This window comes from Notolabrus celidotus, chromosome 23 (genome assembly GCF_009762535.1).
Source record: "Notolabrus celidotus isolate fNotCel1 chromosome 23, fNotCel1.pri, whole genome shotgun sequence".
In the NCBI taxonomy this organism is placed as follows: Eukaryota; Metazoa; Chordata; class Actinopteri; order Labriformes; family Labridae; genus Notolabrus; species Notolabrus celidotus.
In genome coordinates, this window is record NC_048294.1 from 2,288,007 (window position 1) to 2,304,691 (window position 16,685).

General features: G+C 41.1%; 2 protein-coding genes across 3 annotated transcripts; both read left to right on the plus strand.

The window, feature by feature from the left end:
• The first annotated feature begins 1,005 nt into the window (after positions 1–1,005).
• LOC117807762 (C-type mannose receptor 2-like) lies at positions 1,006–13,806 on the plus strand. Its single transcript, XM_034677162.1, has 21 exons — positions 1,006–1,104; positions 1,192–1,330; positions 1,432–1,485; positions 1,624–1,677; positions 1,802–1,855; positions 2,002–2,111; positions 2,448–2,582; positions 2,684–2,792; positions 2,883–2,952; positions 4,233–4,243; positions 9,090–9,143; positions 9,236–9,292; positions 9,413–9,469; positions 9,604–9,707; positions 9,801–9,884; positions 12,069–12,201; positions 12,289–12,342; positions 12,499–12,608; positions 12,946–13,080; positions 13,181–13,301; positions 13,487–13,806. Exons 2-21 carry the CDS (start codon positions 1,270–1,272, stop codon positions 13,552–13,554), a joined length of 1,635 nt encoding a protein of 544 aa, XP_034533053.1. The 5' UTR covers positions 1,006–1,104; positions 1,192–1,269; the 3' UTR covers positions 13,555–13,806.
• Positions 8,380–10,533, plus strand: LOC117807032 (galactose-specific lectin nattectin-like). Of its 2 annotated transcripts, XM_034676074.1 has the most exons (9): positions 8,380–8,557; positions 8,857–8,995; positions 9,090–9,143; positions 9,236–9,292; positions 9,413–9,469; positions 9,604–9,707; positions 9,801–9,935; positions 10,036–10,144; positions 10,249–10,533. In XM_034676074.1, exons 2-9 carry the CDS (start codon positions 8,935–8,937, stop codon positions 10,314–10,316), a joined length of 645 nt encoding a protein of 214 aa, XP_034531965.1. In that variant the 5' UTR covers positions 8,380–8,557; positions 8,857–8,934; the 3' UTR covers positions 10,317–10,533. The 2 variants fall into 2 exon arrangements, with proteins under 2 accessions (XP_034531965.1, XP_034531964.1); XM_034676073.1 differs by lacking the exon at positions 8,380–8,557 and having other exon boundaries at positions 8,602–8,995.
• Positions 13,807–16,685: the final 2,879 nt, after the last annotated feature.

A 16,685-nucleotide genomic window follows, 5' to 3' on the forward strand; every position in this document is an offset into this window, starting at 1 on the left:
AGCTCTTTAGACCATTCCAATGGAGAGAACAGTAAAGAGGACCCCTTTGGATGCCCCTTTCTCTAGAGGGGACAATTTGTTTAGCCACCCTAAAGAGTGCCTTCATGTGGAGAGACATAATCAAGTGGAGAAAATATAGTGAAGTACCCTTCAGAGGGCCCCTCCAGTGGAGGAAATAAGGTGGGGGGGAATCGATTTTTGCTCTCACAGCAGAATGAATTGCCTTCATGGTTGCACTATCTTACGGCAACTAGTTCTCACTAAGTTGGTATTAATTTGAAGAAATGTTATGTATGAACTCTATTGGACCCTTCCAGTAGAGGAAACATGAAACAGAACCTAACTCAGTTAATAGTGATTGTAAGCCTCAGACTTGGAGGTGCTGATCCTCATCCCTGCTGCTTCACATTCGGCTGCAAATCGTCCCAGTGCGAGCTGGAGGTCACTGCTCGATGAAGCCAATAGGACCACATCATCTGCAAACAGCAGAGGTGGGATCCTAAGGTCACCAAGCTTGAAACCCTCTGCCTAGAAATTCTGTCCATAAAAGTTATGAACAGAACCGGTCACAAAGGGCAGCCTGGGCGGAGTCCAACCCCAACTGGGGACGAATTCGACTTACTGCCGGCAATGCCAACCAAAAACACAGATTACACTACGGCAACTAGTTCCCACTAAGTTGGTATTCATGTGAAGAAATGTTATGGTGTGAACTCTATTGGACCCTTCCAGTAGAGGAAACATGAAACAGAACCTAACCTTGAAATTAAGGCCACGTTGTACAAACACCTTCAGGTGGTCCTCCAAAGAAGAAAGCAGGGAGTAGGATCTTTTAAACTGCTCTTCATGCTTTTAAAAGGTTGGCTTCAAAGGACTCCTGAATGGTTACAAGATTGATTTAAACTCATCTTTAAGCCAAACATGAATAAATAAACTTTAAAATGTTGTGCTTGTTGTTACAGATGATCCTCTTCAGGTTTGCACGTGATCCCCTGCCACTCTTTCGTGATTACTGGGTTCACTTCCTCATTGCTTGAACTTTGGAAGTAATCATCAGAGTGTAAACGTTAACTATTGATGCACTTAATCTGATAAGGTTCTAATGTAAGTGAATTTTTTTTAAATTCAAAACAAAGATAGAAAGATAAGAAACAGTTTATAAGAGCTGAGCTGTTCAGCATCTCCACACAGGAAGCTTCAAGAGGACACTGAGAGGAAAGAAGAGAACATAATCCATTCATCTTATTCAATATCTGAAACAACTCAGCCATGAAGACGGCCATTATGTTTCTACTGGTCTGCGCCGTGATGGCCCTGACTAACGCTGCTGGTGAGTATGAACAGACAGATCAAAACCTAAAAGAATGACTGATGTGTGTTTCTAAATGAAACAGCAGGTTAGTCATTTCATTGCTGTGTTAAATCTTACAGCTGTTCCAGAAGCAGAGCCGGCTGAAATGCCAGAGGGACCATCCATTCAAGAAGGTGAGCTGGTGTCACTTTTAAATTTGTTCACAAAGACAAGCAGACGGGACAGAGAGATTAGCAGGAAGTGGAATAATTATTGTGTTTGTAAGGTGATGACAGATGAAGCAAGTCTGAGCTCTGTGTTAAATCTTACAGCTGTTCAAGGAGCAGAAGCTGATGAAATGCCAGAGGGACCATCCATTCAAGAACGTGAGTTTGCATTTGTCCCAGCTTTGGTAGACTTGTGTTCCTCAATGCAAGGGCTCTGATTGTGAACCCAAAATGGGTATCTTGTTAATGAGTTTGCTGCTAAGCTCTGTTTTGAACCTTGCAGCTTTCCCAGAAGCAGAAGCTGATGAAATGGCAGGAGGACCATCCACCAATGAAAGTGAGTCAGTCTTTAAGTAGACTTAGTTTGGATCTTTCAGTGTAAACGCTCAGATCAAATTAAAGTTTGTATGCAGATCAGGTTCATCAGTTAGGTCCTGCTTTGGTGTCTCCCATGTTCAGGACTTTTTCTAAATGTGTTCACAGGTCAAAGTCGTATCGCTCAGAGGTCATCACAATGTCCAAGTGGTTGGAGTCATAACAATGGTCGCTGTTTCCGCTACATTTCAACACCACAATCTTGGGCTTGGGCTGAGGTAATCAGAATGATCTAGACTCAGTGCAGAGCACTTCTACACTAAGTCCTTACTGATGTCACTGCAGCAGGTTCTTACCTCCAGCTGTCTATCACAGCATCTTGGTCAGTGATACACCTCAGTCATTAGTTCTGGATGTCTTCTCTTGGTTATTTTCCATGTGTTGAAGTCTGGTCATGTAGCATATGGAGGATATGAGTTTGTGGTCAGTGGAGATAAATAGATCAACCAATCAATGGGTCCTCATGGTTAATTAGCAGATTTTCCCAAATCTTTATCTTTGAATTTCTTGAAATATAAACAACTTCACTTTCTCTGTCCTTTTCATTTCTATAGATAAGGTGTCAGGCTCTAGGAGGGAACCTTGCATCAGTGCACAGCCATGCTGAGTACTTGTTTATCCAGAGAATGATAGTGAGAGCCACAAGGGAGTATCCACTCACATGGCTTGGAGGATCTGATGCAGAACAGGTAATAAACTGATAACATGAAAATCTCAATCTCAAAGCTCAGAGTAACAGAAAATCTCAAAGTTACTCAGAGAGCTGTACATCTGTTGATTTCTTGTCCAGGAGGGTGTGTGGCTGTGGAGTGATGGTTCACATTTCACCTACGCTAACTGGTGTCAATGGGAGCCGAACAACCGTGGTGGTCAGCAGTGTCTTCGGATGAACTGGGCTAGTAAGTCAAATCTGAAGCGTGTTGATATTTGCATGAGTATATCACCTTCAGTAACTTCAGTGACACTCTTGTGTTTTTTAAAACCCTCAGATGGAAAGTGTTGGGATGATTACCAGTGTTGGCCTCGACACCCGTATGTCTGTGCCAGGAGAGCCCGATAGTCCTATGTTTGTCACAAAGTCATGAAGAAAAAGTCAAGAGAACAACTTCCATTTTTTTTTTCATCAGTTGCATATTTACTCTAAAGCTGATTATCTCCTGTCTTTGTTTTTTAACTTTTAATGTAATGCTACTATAGAGATGAAGAATGATCAATGTGTAATGGAAAATTATGTTTTTGTACTTTCTTATTCTGAAAAGTGAACTTGTCTTTCTTGTATCGAGAAAAAATAAATGTCACAAGAGAAAACAGACTGTCTCTGATTTCTTAAGAATAATAGATCTCAAAGTTTTCTGACTACAGAAGCCTGGAGGGCATATTTGGAATAACAAAGAAAAGCACCATGAGATGTGAAGAGGATGTAGAAGTTCATTAAAACCCTTTATTATTGGAGTGCAACTAATACTATAATTTCCTGTCTGCTTTTATTGTGAAAGGTTGAGTTTCCATCAGACTACTCAATGTAGAGACTGCCATCATGTGGCAGTTGTGTGCAACTACACTCTTTAAAATTGAACCTAGAAGACTCTTAAACAAGATACAAGTCCTCTCCAACTTTGAGTTTTGAGATGAAACAATATGAAGACGTCAGATAGCACTCTGCTAAGTTCACCCTGTCCTCACACGTCTGTGCAGGTCTACATGACTTCTCTAAACTGGTCTTCTGGTGGTTTATGTGGACTACACTCTCTCAAGGTCTCAAGGCTTAGTACATTTTTCAGTGGACACCTCTTTGAGTCGATGATTTGGATCTTAAAATGAAGCTTATAAAATGTGAAACTTGTATTTTGATATTTCCGCTGGGCGACAGTTTGAATTTGCAAACTAGCTAAATATTTAGGATCGCAGAACAACATTTAACATTTAGATTCAACATTAAACATCTAGATTTCACATTTAACATTTAGATTTAACATTTAGATTATTAGATTAAAAAGCCAAGAAAACCCCCATGTGAGTACATGTTGTACCACGTTATAGGCAAGGCAAGGCAAGTTTATTTATAAAGCACCATTCATACAAATTAAACAGCAATAAAACTGAACTTCTTCTAATTGGCACAAAATCTACATTAAACAAACTCCATAATTTCTCTACTCCCATTGACAACTCGTCCCTCTTCCCCTCAGGTTAAGAGTCTGGATGTCATCCTCGACAGCACCCTCTCCTTCACCTCCCATATCAACCACGTCACCCGGTCCGCCTACTTTCACCTCCGCAATATTAACCGTCTCCATCCTTCACTCACTCCCCACTCCACTGCCATTCTTGTTCTCCAGTTTGGACTATTGTAAGTCCCTTCTTTTTGGCCTACCCTACAAAACCCTCCATAAACTACTACTGGTTCAAAATTCAGCCGCCCGTATCATCACACGCACCACCTCCATCCACCACATCACACCCATCCTACAACAGCTCCACTGGCTCCCCATCACAGACCGGATCAACTACAAAATACTTCTCCTCACCTTCAAATCCAAACACAACCTCACCCCCTCCATATCTCTCTGACCTCCTCCACACTGCCACACCCGTCCGCACCCTCAGATCCTCCTCCTCCATCCACCTCACTGTCCCCCCTGCTCGCCTTGTTACCATGGGGAGCAGAGCCTTCAGCTGCTCTGCTCCCCAGCTCTGGAACTCTCTCCCACCTGACCTCCGCAACACTGACTCACTCCCACATTTTAAATCCAAACTCAAAACTCGTCTGTTTAAACTGGCTTACTCCATCTGACCACAACTCTTCTGTCCATTCACTTCAAACATTTTAAACTGTGTTTTATTTCCTGTTTGCTATTTAAACTCTGTTTGTTTTAAATGTTGTAAGGTGACCTTGAGTGCCAAGAAAGGCGCCTATATATAAAATGCATTATTATTATTATTATTAAAGAGCAATTCAAAGTGCTTTACAGAGTTAAAAACAAAAACAGAACAGTAACAAGAAACAAAAACACACAGCAAACACTTCAAACATTAAAATGTTATATGCGGCCAGTTATGTTTGATCTACTCTCTCTGACTTTAGTAAATTAACGTACATAGTAAATATTATTGGGTCTGAATATTTATTTAAATTAGGAGGGATTATTATAAATAACCAGCCCCCCTTTGCTGCTCTGAAGTCCATAACTTGCAGAGTCTTACTGTCCGGCCGGACACAGAATCACAACTGGTCTTGTCTCAACCGAAATGAACCTTTAATCATTCCATTCATCTCAGAACTTCTTCTTAAGGATTAAGACTCACACATTGAATCTTTTCTGTGTCAAGTCACAGCCCAAAGCTGGCTCAGACCTCTTGACACCCCCACAGGGTGCCCGTACGCCCAACATCTAATTGTAGATCCAATATCAGGTTCATTCCATAACACCATACCTTGTTTGTCAAATTGTCAATTTAAAATATGACATTAAAGCTGCTGTGAGGATTTTTGAACTGGCTGATAAACAGACTGGAAATGATACTGATGCCTCTTTATGACCTTCAATTGCAAACAGGACCATTAGTAACAACACTGACACCTTCTCTGCTGTCATTTTTAATGCCTGAAATCACTCTGAGGGGGTAGGTGTCAGACCAGATGATGGACAGCCTTTATTTTAATGTTTCATGGAAAATTATCACATTGCCTGATAAAGTTGACTGTTAAAAGACAACAGGATGAGGTTTTTGTTGAAAACACTACTTTTGCATGTATAGGACAAGAGATAAGAGGTATCACTTTGTCCACAAGGGGGCGCCAGAATCGATACAAAACAAAAGTTCCTCACAGCAGCTTTAAACAAACATAAGCATAAAAAAATTAAATATTTTAAAATAGAAGCTCAAGAAAGAAAGAAAGACAGAAAGAAAGAAAGTTTAGTTACAAAACTTAATTCTAACTCAGTTTGTTACGAGAAATTAAAAGTTTGTGGTTACAGAAATACAAACTAAGGTTTAAAAAGGGGTTTGCATCCATTATTGAGCGGTGTAAGCAGCATGAAAGAGGAACGTTTTTAGTCTGGACTTAAAAGTGGTCAGAGTCCAGGCTTGTCTAAGACTCTCTGGGATGTTATTCCAGGTCTGTGCTGCTTCTCCATGCTTTGTTCTGACTCTCGGGACGGTCAGTATGCCAGCCCCAGATGTTCGTAGTGTCCTCGTGGGTTCATATGACACAAGCATGTCAGAGACGTATTTTGGCGCTGAGCCACAGAGAGACACTTATACACCAGCAGATAGACTTTAAAATCTATCCTCTGATTGACAGGAAGTCAGTGTAAGGATTTTAAAACTGGAGTAATGTGGTCATACTTTTTAGTTTTTGTCAGGACTCGTGCAGCAGCATTTTGAATACGCTGAAGTTGCTGAACAGCTTGTTTTAGCAGTCCTGTGAACAGACCATTGCAGCATTGCATCTAATCTGCTAGAAATAAATGCATGTACCAGCCTCTCAAGGTCTGTCGGTGACATCATTCCTCTAACTCTGGCTATGTGTTTCAAATGGTAAAAAGCAGAAGAAGTGACAGATTTGATGTGAGCCTTGAAATTAAATTCTGAGTCCAGGATGACTCTTAGCTACCAGGGAGAGGGACTGAAGGTGAGAGCTGACACTCTGTCTTTCTTTACGTGGCCCAAAGACAATAATGTCCGTCTTATCTTTGTTCAGTTGGAGAAAATTCTGTTGCATCCAGTCATTCATTTGCTCAATGCAGTGACAAAGAGATTTAACAGGTCCATGATCTCCTGGTGTTAGTGAGATGTATATTTGTGTATCATCAGCATAGTTATGAAAGGCTACTTTATTATTAGAGCATACAGAGATTAAACAGCAGGGGTCCCAAAACGGAGCCCTGTGGAACCCCACGTGTTACGGCCATTTGATCTGACGCACAGTTACCAAAGGAGACAAAGTACTTCCTGTCATGAAGATATTTTTTAAACCACTTGAAGACATTCCTTGAGAGTCCTACCCAGTTTTCTAACCTTCTTTATGTTATACCGTAAAGAAGTACAACACAAATGAGATCAGTTTACAGAAGTCATTTTAGTTTTGAGGAATGTTTATTGTGTTAAAAATTCTGAAAATGTAGCACTTAGCTTATTAGCCACATAACTTCTGTAATATTTCATCTTTGTATTTAAACTGTAAATGTCCAAAGCTTGAGCTAAAACTTCACCGTGCAATATTCAGCCTGCGTAGTTAACATTAACACTTCAAACTACAGTGAACACTAAATGATGAGTATGTTTATTTTCAGCTAGCTTGCATTTTCTGTTTCCTCGTCTGTTATCTGCACAGAGGAAAAACACTAACCTGTCTCTGTGTGTTAATTAATAACAACAACCTTGTGTTTTGACTTTATATTTCAGCACGTGGCTCTTTATCAGATTCTTTTTGGATCTGTTCCTGAGTTTGATTTTGAATTTTCAAAGAAGGGAATATAAACCATATTGATAACAGCCATGGTAATCATCATTCAACCTTTGTTGACCTAGTTATACACAAGCACGTGTGGCAGAAGCTTCACTTTGTCCTTTGTCTTAAAGTCTTAAAGAAGTCTTGTGGTATTTTGAAAGTTCTACTGATCCCATCTCTAAAGGTTTAATGATAACATTATTATTAATTACTCTCAACATATTTAAAAAGTAACTCTTCTGGGGTCTAATCTACTAGAAAAACCCCTTAAGTGCCCTCAGACTACCTTTTGAGTTTTGGCAATGTAACAAGGAGCTCTTTAGACCATTCCAATGGAGAGAACAGTAAAGAGGAACCCTTTGGATCCCCTTTCTCTAGAGGGGACAATTTGTTTAGCCATCCTAAAGAGTGCCTTTATGTGGAGAGACATAATCAAAAAAAAGAGAAAAAAATTTGAAGTACCCTTCAGAGGGCCCTTCCAGTGGAGAAAATAAGGTGGGGGGCCATTGGGTTTTTTCTCTCACAGCTGAATGAATTGCCTTCTAGTTTTCACTGTCTTACGGAAACTAGTTCTCACTAAGTTGGTATTAATTTGAAGAAATGTTATGGTGTGAACTCTATTGGACCCTTCCAGTAGAGGAAACAGGAAACAGAACCTAACTCAGTTAATAGTGATTGTAAGCCTCAGACTTGGAGGTGCTGATCCTCATCCCCGCTGCTTCACATTCGGCTGCAAACCGTCCCAGTGCGAGCTGGAGGTCACTGCTCGATGAAGCCAATAGGACCACATCATCTGCAAACAGCAGAGGTGGGATCCTAAGGTCACCAAGCTTGAAACCCTCTGCCTAGAAATTCTGTCCATAAAAGTTATGAACAGAACCGGTCACAAAGGGCAGCCTGGGCGGAGTCCAACCCCAACTGGGGACGAATTCGACTTACTGCCGGCAATGCCAACCAAAAACACAGATTACACTACGGCAACTAGTTCCCACTAAGTTGGTATTCATATGAAGAAATGTTATGGTGTGAACTCTATTGGACCCTTCCAGTAGAGGAAACATGAAACAGAACCTAACCTTGAAATTCAGGCCACGTTGTACAAACACCTTCAGGTGGTCCTCCAAAGAAGAAAGCAGGGAGTAGGATCTTTTAAACTGCTCTTCATGCTTTTAAAAGGTTGGCTTCAAAGGACTCCTGAATGGTTACAAGGTTGATTAAAACTCATCTTTAAGCCAAACATGAATAAATAAACTTTAAAATGTCGTACCTTTCGCTACAGTTGACACTCTTCAGGTTTGCACATGACCCCCTGCCACTCTTTCATGATTACTGGGTTCATTTCCTCATTGCTTGAACTTTGGAAGTAATCATCAGAGTGCAAACGTTAACTATTGGTACACTTAATCTGATAAGGTAATAGTGTCAGTGAAAGTGTTTTTATATCAAAGCAAAGATAGAAAGATAAGAAACAGTATATAAGAGCTGAGCTGTTCAGCATCTCCACACAGGAAGCTTCAAGAGGACACTGAGAGGAAAGAAGAGAACATAATCCATTCATCTTTTTCAATATCTGAAACAACTCAGCCATGAAGACGGCCATTATGTTTCTACTCGTCTGGGCCGTGATGGCCCTGACTAACGCTGCTGGTGAGTATGAACAGACAGATATAAAAGTAGAGATTGTTTTGTGTAGGTTGTGGAAACACCAGATGAGATGATAACGTGCTATTTCACCTTACAGCTGTTCCAGAGGCAGAGCCCGATCACATGACAGGGGAGGCAGCTTTTGAAGAGGGTGAGTCAGAGCTCCACCAAACTCAGATTTTTAAAAGAGTTAGCTCCTTATTAATTAGTGCAAATAACAGATGTTGCTTTTGAATCCTCCAGCTTTTCCAGAAGCAGAGCCTGGTGAGGAAATGACAGAGGAGGCACTGCTTCAAGAAGGTGAGCTGGTATTCGTGTGTCAGGAACAGGAAGTTAGTCAGATCATTCATTGTCACGGTAGTTTGGTGGACAAAACGGAGAGAGAACTGACAGTCACTGACTGCTGTGTTTAACCTCCAGCTTTTCCAGAAGCGGAGCTCGAGGAGGAAATGACAGAGGAGGCATTGCTTCAAGAAGGTGAGCTGGTAGATTCTGCAGATTTACAGAGGGTCCGGATGAGGGGGCGCTGTAAAGCTTGCGGCCGAAGCCGCAAGCCACCAGGTCCTGCTTGGTGTCCCCCATGTTTCTACAGGTCTTGTCTTTGTTTGCAGATGATGGTCTCGTCAGGTCAGGAGGTTGTCCCAGTGGTTGGACACGCTACGAGACGCGCTGTTTCCGGTTCTATGTATCACAATTGGCATGGGCTATAGCAGAGGTAATCAGAATTATGGATTCAGCACAGGTTTGCAGCTTGAAGGGCATATTGTTTTGAAAATGTTCATCTTTGTGTTTCTCTTCACTTGTGCAGAGAAACTGTCGGACTCGGGGTGGAAACCTTGCATCAGTGCACAGCTATGCTGAGTATAACTTTATTAAGGGACTGATATCGAGGGTGACTCATGGTCAACCAGAAACATGGCTTGGAGCCTCAGATGCACAATACGTATGTCTTGACTACACAAAATGTTAAAGTCACTTGATTAAATATTTCTCTGAAGGATTATATTAATGATGTTATGTGTTTATTTCCTTTCCTTCTTCAGGAGGGTGTTTGGCTCTGGAGTGACAGCTCACATTTCAGTTTCACTAACTTTTGTCCAGGAGAGCCAACCAACTATCGTCACCAGCACTGTCTTCAGATGAACTTTGGAGGTAAGTCTTATTATTAGTTTATACATGAACACTTGAGATGATCATAGTTTAAATACAAAGGTAAGGTGGATTGAGAAATAAAGCTCTTTTTTTTAAACCCTCAGGTGGAAAGTGCTGGGACGATCTCTGGTGTTGGCATCATCGCCCGTATGTCTGTGCCAGGAGAATCTGATCATCTATGTTTGTCCCAGAATCATGAAGAGAACAACTTCTTCTATTTTTCTGTCACCAGTTTATATTTGGTTTATTATCTCATGTCTTAGTTTTGTAACTTTTACTGTAATGCTTCAGAAATGAAGAACGAGTGATCAATGTGTAATGACAAAAAAATGTAATTTGTACTTTCTTATTGTGAAAAGAGAACTTGTCTTTCTTGTATCAAGAAAAAAATAAAAGTCACAAGAGAAAACAGGCTGTCTCTGATTTCTTCAGAATAATAGACCTCAAAGTTTTCTGACTACGGAAGCCTGGAGGGCATATTTGGAATAACAAAGAAAAGCACCATGAGATGTGAAGAGGATGCAGAAGTTCATTAAAACCCTTTATTATTGGAGTGCAAGAAATACTTTCATTTCCTGTCTGCTTTTATTGTGAAAGGCTGAGTTTCCATCAGACTACTCAAAATGTAGAGACTGCCATCATGTGGCCGTTGTGTGCAACTACACTCTTTAAAATTTAACATAGAAGACTTTTAAACGAGATACAAGTCCTCTCCAACTTTGAGTTTTGAGATGAAACAATATAATGCCGTCAAATTTCACTCAAACCACACAATGTTTTTAACAGTGTTCTTGTATTAAAGCTGGGTTTGGTAATCAGATTTCAATCAGATCCACTTTTTGTTATACTGGTTAAAATGATCTTTATGTCCTGATGGTAATCAATACATGATGTGTTCTTAAAAAAGAGCGAAGAAAAGCTGCTATCTACAGCCGGAGTAAACCTGGGAAAACACCAACCAATCACCGTTTTTTGGGACCCAAAATTTTAAACCATTCAAATCCTGTCCTGCCGTTCTGCCCGCGTCCTGCAGAGCGTTCACTCCGAGTCTCCATCTCCTGCCTCTGCTTCCCCTGACTCTACTGACTGCCCCTCTCGCTCGACCTCGGGCCTGTCCCCTCTGACCCGATGAGGTACTTTGCTCAGGACTGTAGTCCGGATCAGAGTCTAAAAAGCTCTCACCACGGGGGCTCTGACAAGCAGAAGAATTAATAACTTTTAGTAAGTCCTGCAGAAATGTAGATGTACTGTAGCGTCTGTCCGTTTTGTGAACACGTTGATCTTTAATAACCGGTCACTGTCGGCCGTGAGCATGCCAACCAACAAAGCAACAATCAATGTTTGAATGAAGAACTTCTCCTCTTGTCTCTCCTCTCTCCAGTTCACACACTCTACACCTCTCCTGATGCCTTCACTAACCGTCAACACTGTAGGAATTAAGAGCATCTACACTGAACACGTTTAACAAACAGTAGAGCTGTTACAGTTTTATATGTGTTAGAACTTTTCTCCTGTTATTGTGTCTCCAGTAGACTGCCAACCCCAGCTTTAAGGATGGTGTGTGGCTGTGGAGTGGCAGGTCAAAGGTCATTTGTCTTAACTGGTTGCCAGGAATGCCTTCCAAAAACACGGTCACTGGCAGCTGTGTTGACAGATGACCGTCAGTCATGAGCTTTACTGTCAATGATGTAATGATGTTTGATGAAAGTACATGTTGGTACAACAAATCTCAACTTGAACTGGCCCCACAGATTTGTCCGACAAAATTATAAAAACACACACTTCTCCAGCAACGCACGGGTCTAAAAGAAAGTATAAGTTCCAGTGTATTTGAATAATTAATGCACTTTGGCCAACCTCTAAAATAAACAACAGATTACTAACAGTGACACGGTATTACAATATTTATTCAGATCAAAGGTAGAGAGGGAGGAAACAGTATAAAAGAAGACTTTTGAATCCATGCATCACTTTCTCCATCGGCATCCACTCAGCCATAAAGATGAAGTCTGTGTTTCTACTCGTCTGCACCTTCATGATCCTGACTTACGCTGCCGGTGAGTATCAACAGATGCAGGAGAGGGAATTTGTTTGTGTCCCAATTTCAGTAGCGAGTCAGTTAAGTTCTGTGTTAAACCTTACAGCTGTTCAAGGAGCAGAAGCTGATGAAATGGCAGGAGGACCATCCACCAATGAAAGTGAGTCAGTCTTTAAGTAGACTTAGTTTGGATCTTTCAGTGTAAATGCTCAGATCAAATTAAAGTTTGTATGCAGCATCCTGCAGATCAGGTGCATCAGTTAGGTCCTGCTTTGGTGTCTCCCATGTTCAGGACTTTTTCTAAATTTGTTCACAGGTCAAAGTCGTATCGCTAAGAGATCATCACAATGTCCAAGTGTTTGGAGTCATAACAATGGTCGCTGTTTCCGCTACATTTCAACACCACAAACTTGGGCTTGGGCTGAGGTAATCAGAATGATCTAGACTCAGTGCAGAGCACTTCTACACTAAATCCTTACTGATGTCACTGCAGCAGGTTCTTACCTCCAGCTGTCTATCACAGCATCTTGGTCAGTGATACACCTCAGTCATTAGTTCTGGATGTCTTCTCTTGGTTATTTTCCATGTGTTGAAGTCTGGTCATGTAGCATATGGATGATATGAGTTTGTGGTCAGTGGAGATAAAACAGATCAATCAATCAATGGGTCCTCATGGTTAATTAGCAGATTTTCCCAAATCTTTATCTTTGAATTTCTTCAAATATAGACAACTTCACTTTCTCTGTCCTTTTCATTTCTTTAGAAAAGTTGTCAGGCTCTAGGAGGGAACCTTGCATCCGTGCACAGCCATGCTGAGTATGTGTTTATCCAGGGAATGATAGTGAGAGCCACTAATGGGTATCCTAACACATGGATTGGAGGCTCTGATGCACAACAGGTATGAAACGGATGACATGAAAATTTCAATCTCAAATCACAAAATAACACAAATCTCAAAGTTACTCAGAAAGCTGTGCATGTGTTGATTTCTTGACCAGAATGGTGTTTGGCTCTGGAATGATGGTTCACTATTCGCCTACGCTAACTGGTGTCAATGGGAGCCGAACAACTCTCAGGCTTCTCAAGGTGTGCAGCACTGTCTTCGGATGAACTTTGGAGGTAAGTCAAATGATTTGTTTATTTCTCTGCAGGTTAAAGTTCTTAACATTTACTGTAAGTCAAGTAATTTTTTGTTTTTCAAGTGCAAGCTGCATTAACAACAAATCTGAAGCCTGTTGATATTTACATGAATATATCACCTTCAGTAATTTCAGTGACACTCTTGTGCTTCTTAAAACCCTCAGATGGAAAGTGTTGGGATGATTACTGGTGTCTGTCTCGACACCCGTATGTCTGTGCCAGGAGAGCCTGATCATCCTTTGTTTGTCACAGAGACATGAAGAAAAAGTCAAGAGAACAACTTCCTTTTTTTTTTTCATCAGTTGCATATTTACTCTAAAGCTGATTATCTCATGTCTTTGTTTTTTTAACTTTTAATGTAATGCTACTACAGAGATGAAGAATGATCAATGTGTAATGGAAAATTATGTTATTGTACTTTCTTATTCTGAAAAGTGAACTTGTCTTTCCTGTATCGAGAAAAAAAATAAATGTCACAAGAGAAAACAGGCTGTCTCTGATTTCTTAAGAATAATAGACCTCAAAGTTTTCTGACTACGGAAGCCTGGAGGGCATATTTGGTATAACAAAGAAAAGCACCATGAGATGTGAAGAGGATGCAGAAGTTCATTAAAACCCTTTATTATTGGAGTACAAAAAATACTTTCATTTCCTGTCTGCTTTTATTGTGAAAGGCTGAGTTTCCATCACACTACTCAAAATGTAGAGACTACCATCATGTTGCCGTTGTGTGCAACTACACTCTTTAAAATTTAACATAGAAGACTTTTAAACGAGATACAAGTCCTCTCCAACTTTGAGTTTTGAGATGAAACAATATAATGCCGTCAAATTTCACTCAAACCACACAATGTTTTTAACAGTGTTCTTGTATTAAAGCTGGGTTTGGTAATCAGATTTCAATCAGATCCACTTTTTGTTATACTGGTTAAAATGATCTTTATGTCCTGATGGTAATCAATACATAATGTGTTCTTAAAAAAGAGCGAAGAAAAGCTGCTATCTACAGCCGGAGTAAACCTGGGAAAACACCAACCAATCACCGTTTTTTGGGACCCAAAATTTTAAACCATTCAAATCCTGTCCTGCCGTTCTGCCCGCGTCCTGCAGAGCGTTCACTCCGAGTCTCCATCTCCTGCCTCTGCTTCCCCTGACTCTACTGACTGCCCCTCTCGCTCGACCTCGCGCCTGTCCCCTCTGACCCGATGAGGTGCTTTGCTCAGGACTGTAGTCCGGATCAGAGTCTAAAAAGCTCTCACCACGGGGGCTCTGACAAGCAGAAGAATTAATAACTTTTAGTAAGTCCTGCAGAAATGTAGATGTACTGTAGCGTCTGTCCTTTTTGTGAACACGTTGATCTTTAATAACCGGTCACTGTCGGCCGTGAGCATGCCAACCAACAAAGCAACAATCAATGTTTGAATGAAGAACTTCTCCTCTTGTCTCTCCTCTCTCCAGTTCACACACTCTACACCTCTCCTGATGCCTTCACTAACCGTCAACACTGTAGGAATTAAGAACATCCACACTGAACACGTTTAACAAACAGTAGAGCTGTTACAGTTTTATATGTGTTAGAACTTTTCTCCTGTTATTGTGTCACCAGTAGACTGCCAACCCCAGCTTTAAGGACGGTGTGTGGCTGTGGAGTGGCAGGTCAAAGGTCATTTGTCTTAACTGGTTGCCAGGAATGCCTTCCAAAAACACGGTCACTGGCAGCTGTGTTGACAGATGGCCGTCAGTCATGAGCTTTACTGTCAATGATGTAATGATGTTTGATTAAAGTACATGTTGGTACAACAAATCTCAACTTGAACTGGCCCCACAGATTTGTCCGACAAAATTATAAAAACACACACTTCTCCAGCAACGCACGGGTCTAAAAGAAAGTATAAGTTCCAGTGTATTTGAAGAATTAATGCACTTTGGCCAGTCTCTAAAATAAACAACAGATTACAAACAGTGCCACGGTATCGCAATATTTATTCAGATCAAAGGTAGAGAGGGAGGAAACAGTATAAAAGAAGACTTTTGAATCCATGCATCACTTTCTCCATCGGCATCCACTCAGCCATAAAGATGAAGTCTGTGTTTCTACTCGTCTGCACCTTCATGGTCCTGACTTACGCTGCCGGTGAGTATCAACAGATGCAGGAGAGGGAATTTGTTTGTGTCCCAATTTCAGTAGCGAGTCAGTTAAGTTCTGTGTTAAACCTTGCAGCTGTTCTAGAAGCAGAGCCTGGTGAGAAGACAGGGAGTGTGCTGGTTTTAGTTTCCATTTTTACAAAAACGACAGATTTTGTTTGCAGTGGAAAGTTCTCATGGATACCACCAAAGTCTTTTCATGTTCAGCATACTGTAGATCAAGAGCACCAATGATGTCCACCTTTTGTTCATCCAACCTTCAGACCCTTCTGAAAACTTAGTGTGTTATCTATTTTTGCTTGTAAAGGTACTACAGCAGATCAAGCAAGTCTGACTGTTGTTTTCCAATTCTGTCCTTTCAAGATGGTTAGTTGATATTTGTTCACATTTTAGGGAACTTTTGGTGCAAATGCTGCATGACTGATGTCCTTTCTTTGCTGTCTCCAATGATCAGTTCTTTTACAAATCTGTTTGCAGAAGACCTTTCAAATGACCAGACAACACTATCTTGTCCGGATGGTTGGAGTGATTACAACAATCGCTGTTTCCTCTACGTTTCAACTGAATTGACATGGGCCAATGCTGAAGTAATCACAATCATTTGCATCCACTCTGTACTTTGGTGGAAATGTGACTAAGCTTCTGGTTAGGGATATTGTTCGGGTCAGGGTTAGGGTTCAGGTCAGGGTTGGAGTCACGGTTGGGGTTAGGCATAGGGTTGGGGTTAGGATTAGGGTTTTGGGTTGGGTTAGGGTTAGGTTTGAAGGTTGGGTTTTGGGTTGGGGTTAGGGTTAGGGTTAGGTTTTAAGGTTAGGGTAGGGTTAGGGTTAGGGTTAGGCATAGGGTTAGGGTTGGAAGGGTTAGGGTTAGGTTTGAAGCTTAGGGTTAGGGTTAGGGTTAGGGTAGGGTTAGGGTTAGGGTTAGGCATAGGGTTAGGGTTGGAAGGGTTAGGGTTAGGTTTGAAGCTTAGGGTTAGGGTTAGGGTTAGGTTTGAAGGTTATGGTTGGGGTTAGAGTTAGGTTTGAAAGTTAGGGTTGCGGTTAGGGTTAGGGTTAGGGTTAGGTTTGAAGCTTAGGGTTATGTTTGAAGGTTAGGGTTGGGTTCTGGGTTGGGGTTCGTGTTCGGGTTAGGTATGAAGATTAGGGTTAAGGTTAGGCATATGGTTAGGGTTAGGGTTAGGTTTGAAGGTTAGGATAAGGGTTAGGTTTGAGGGTTAGG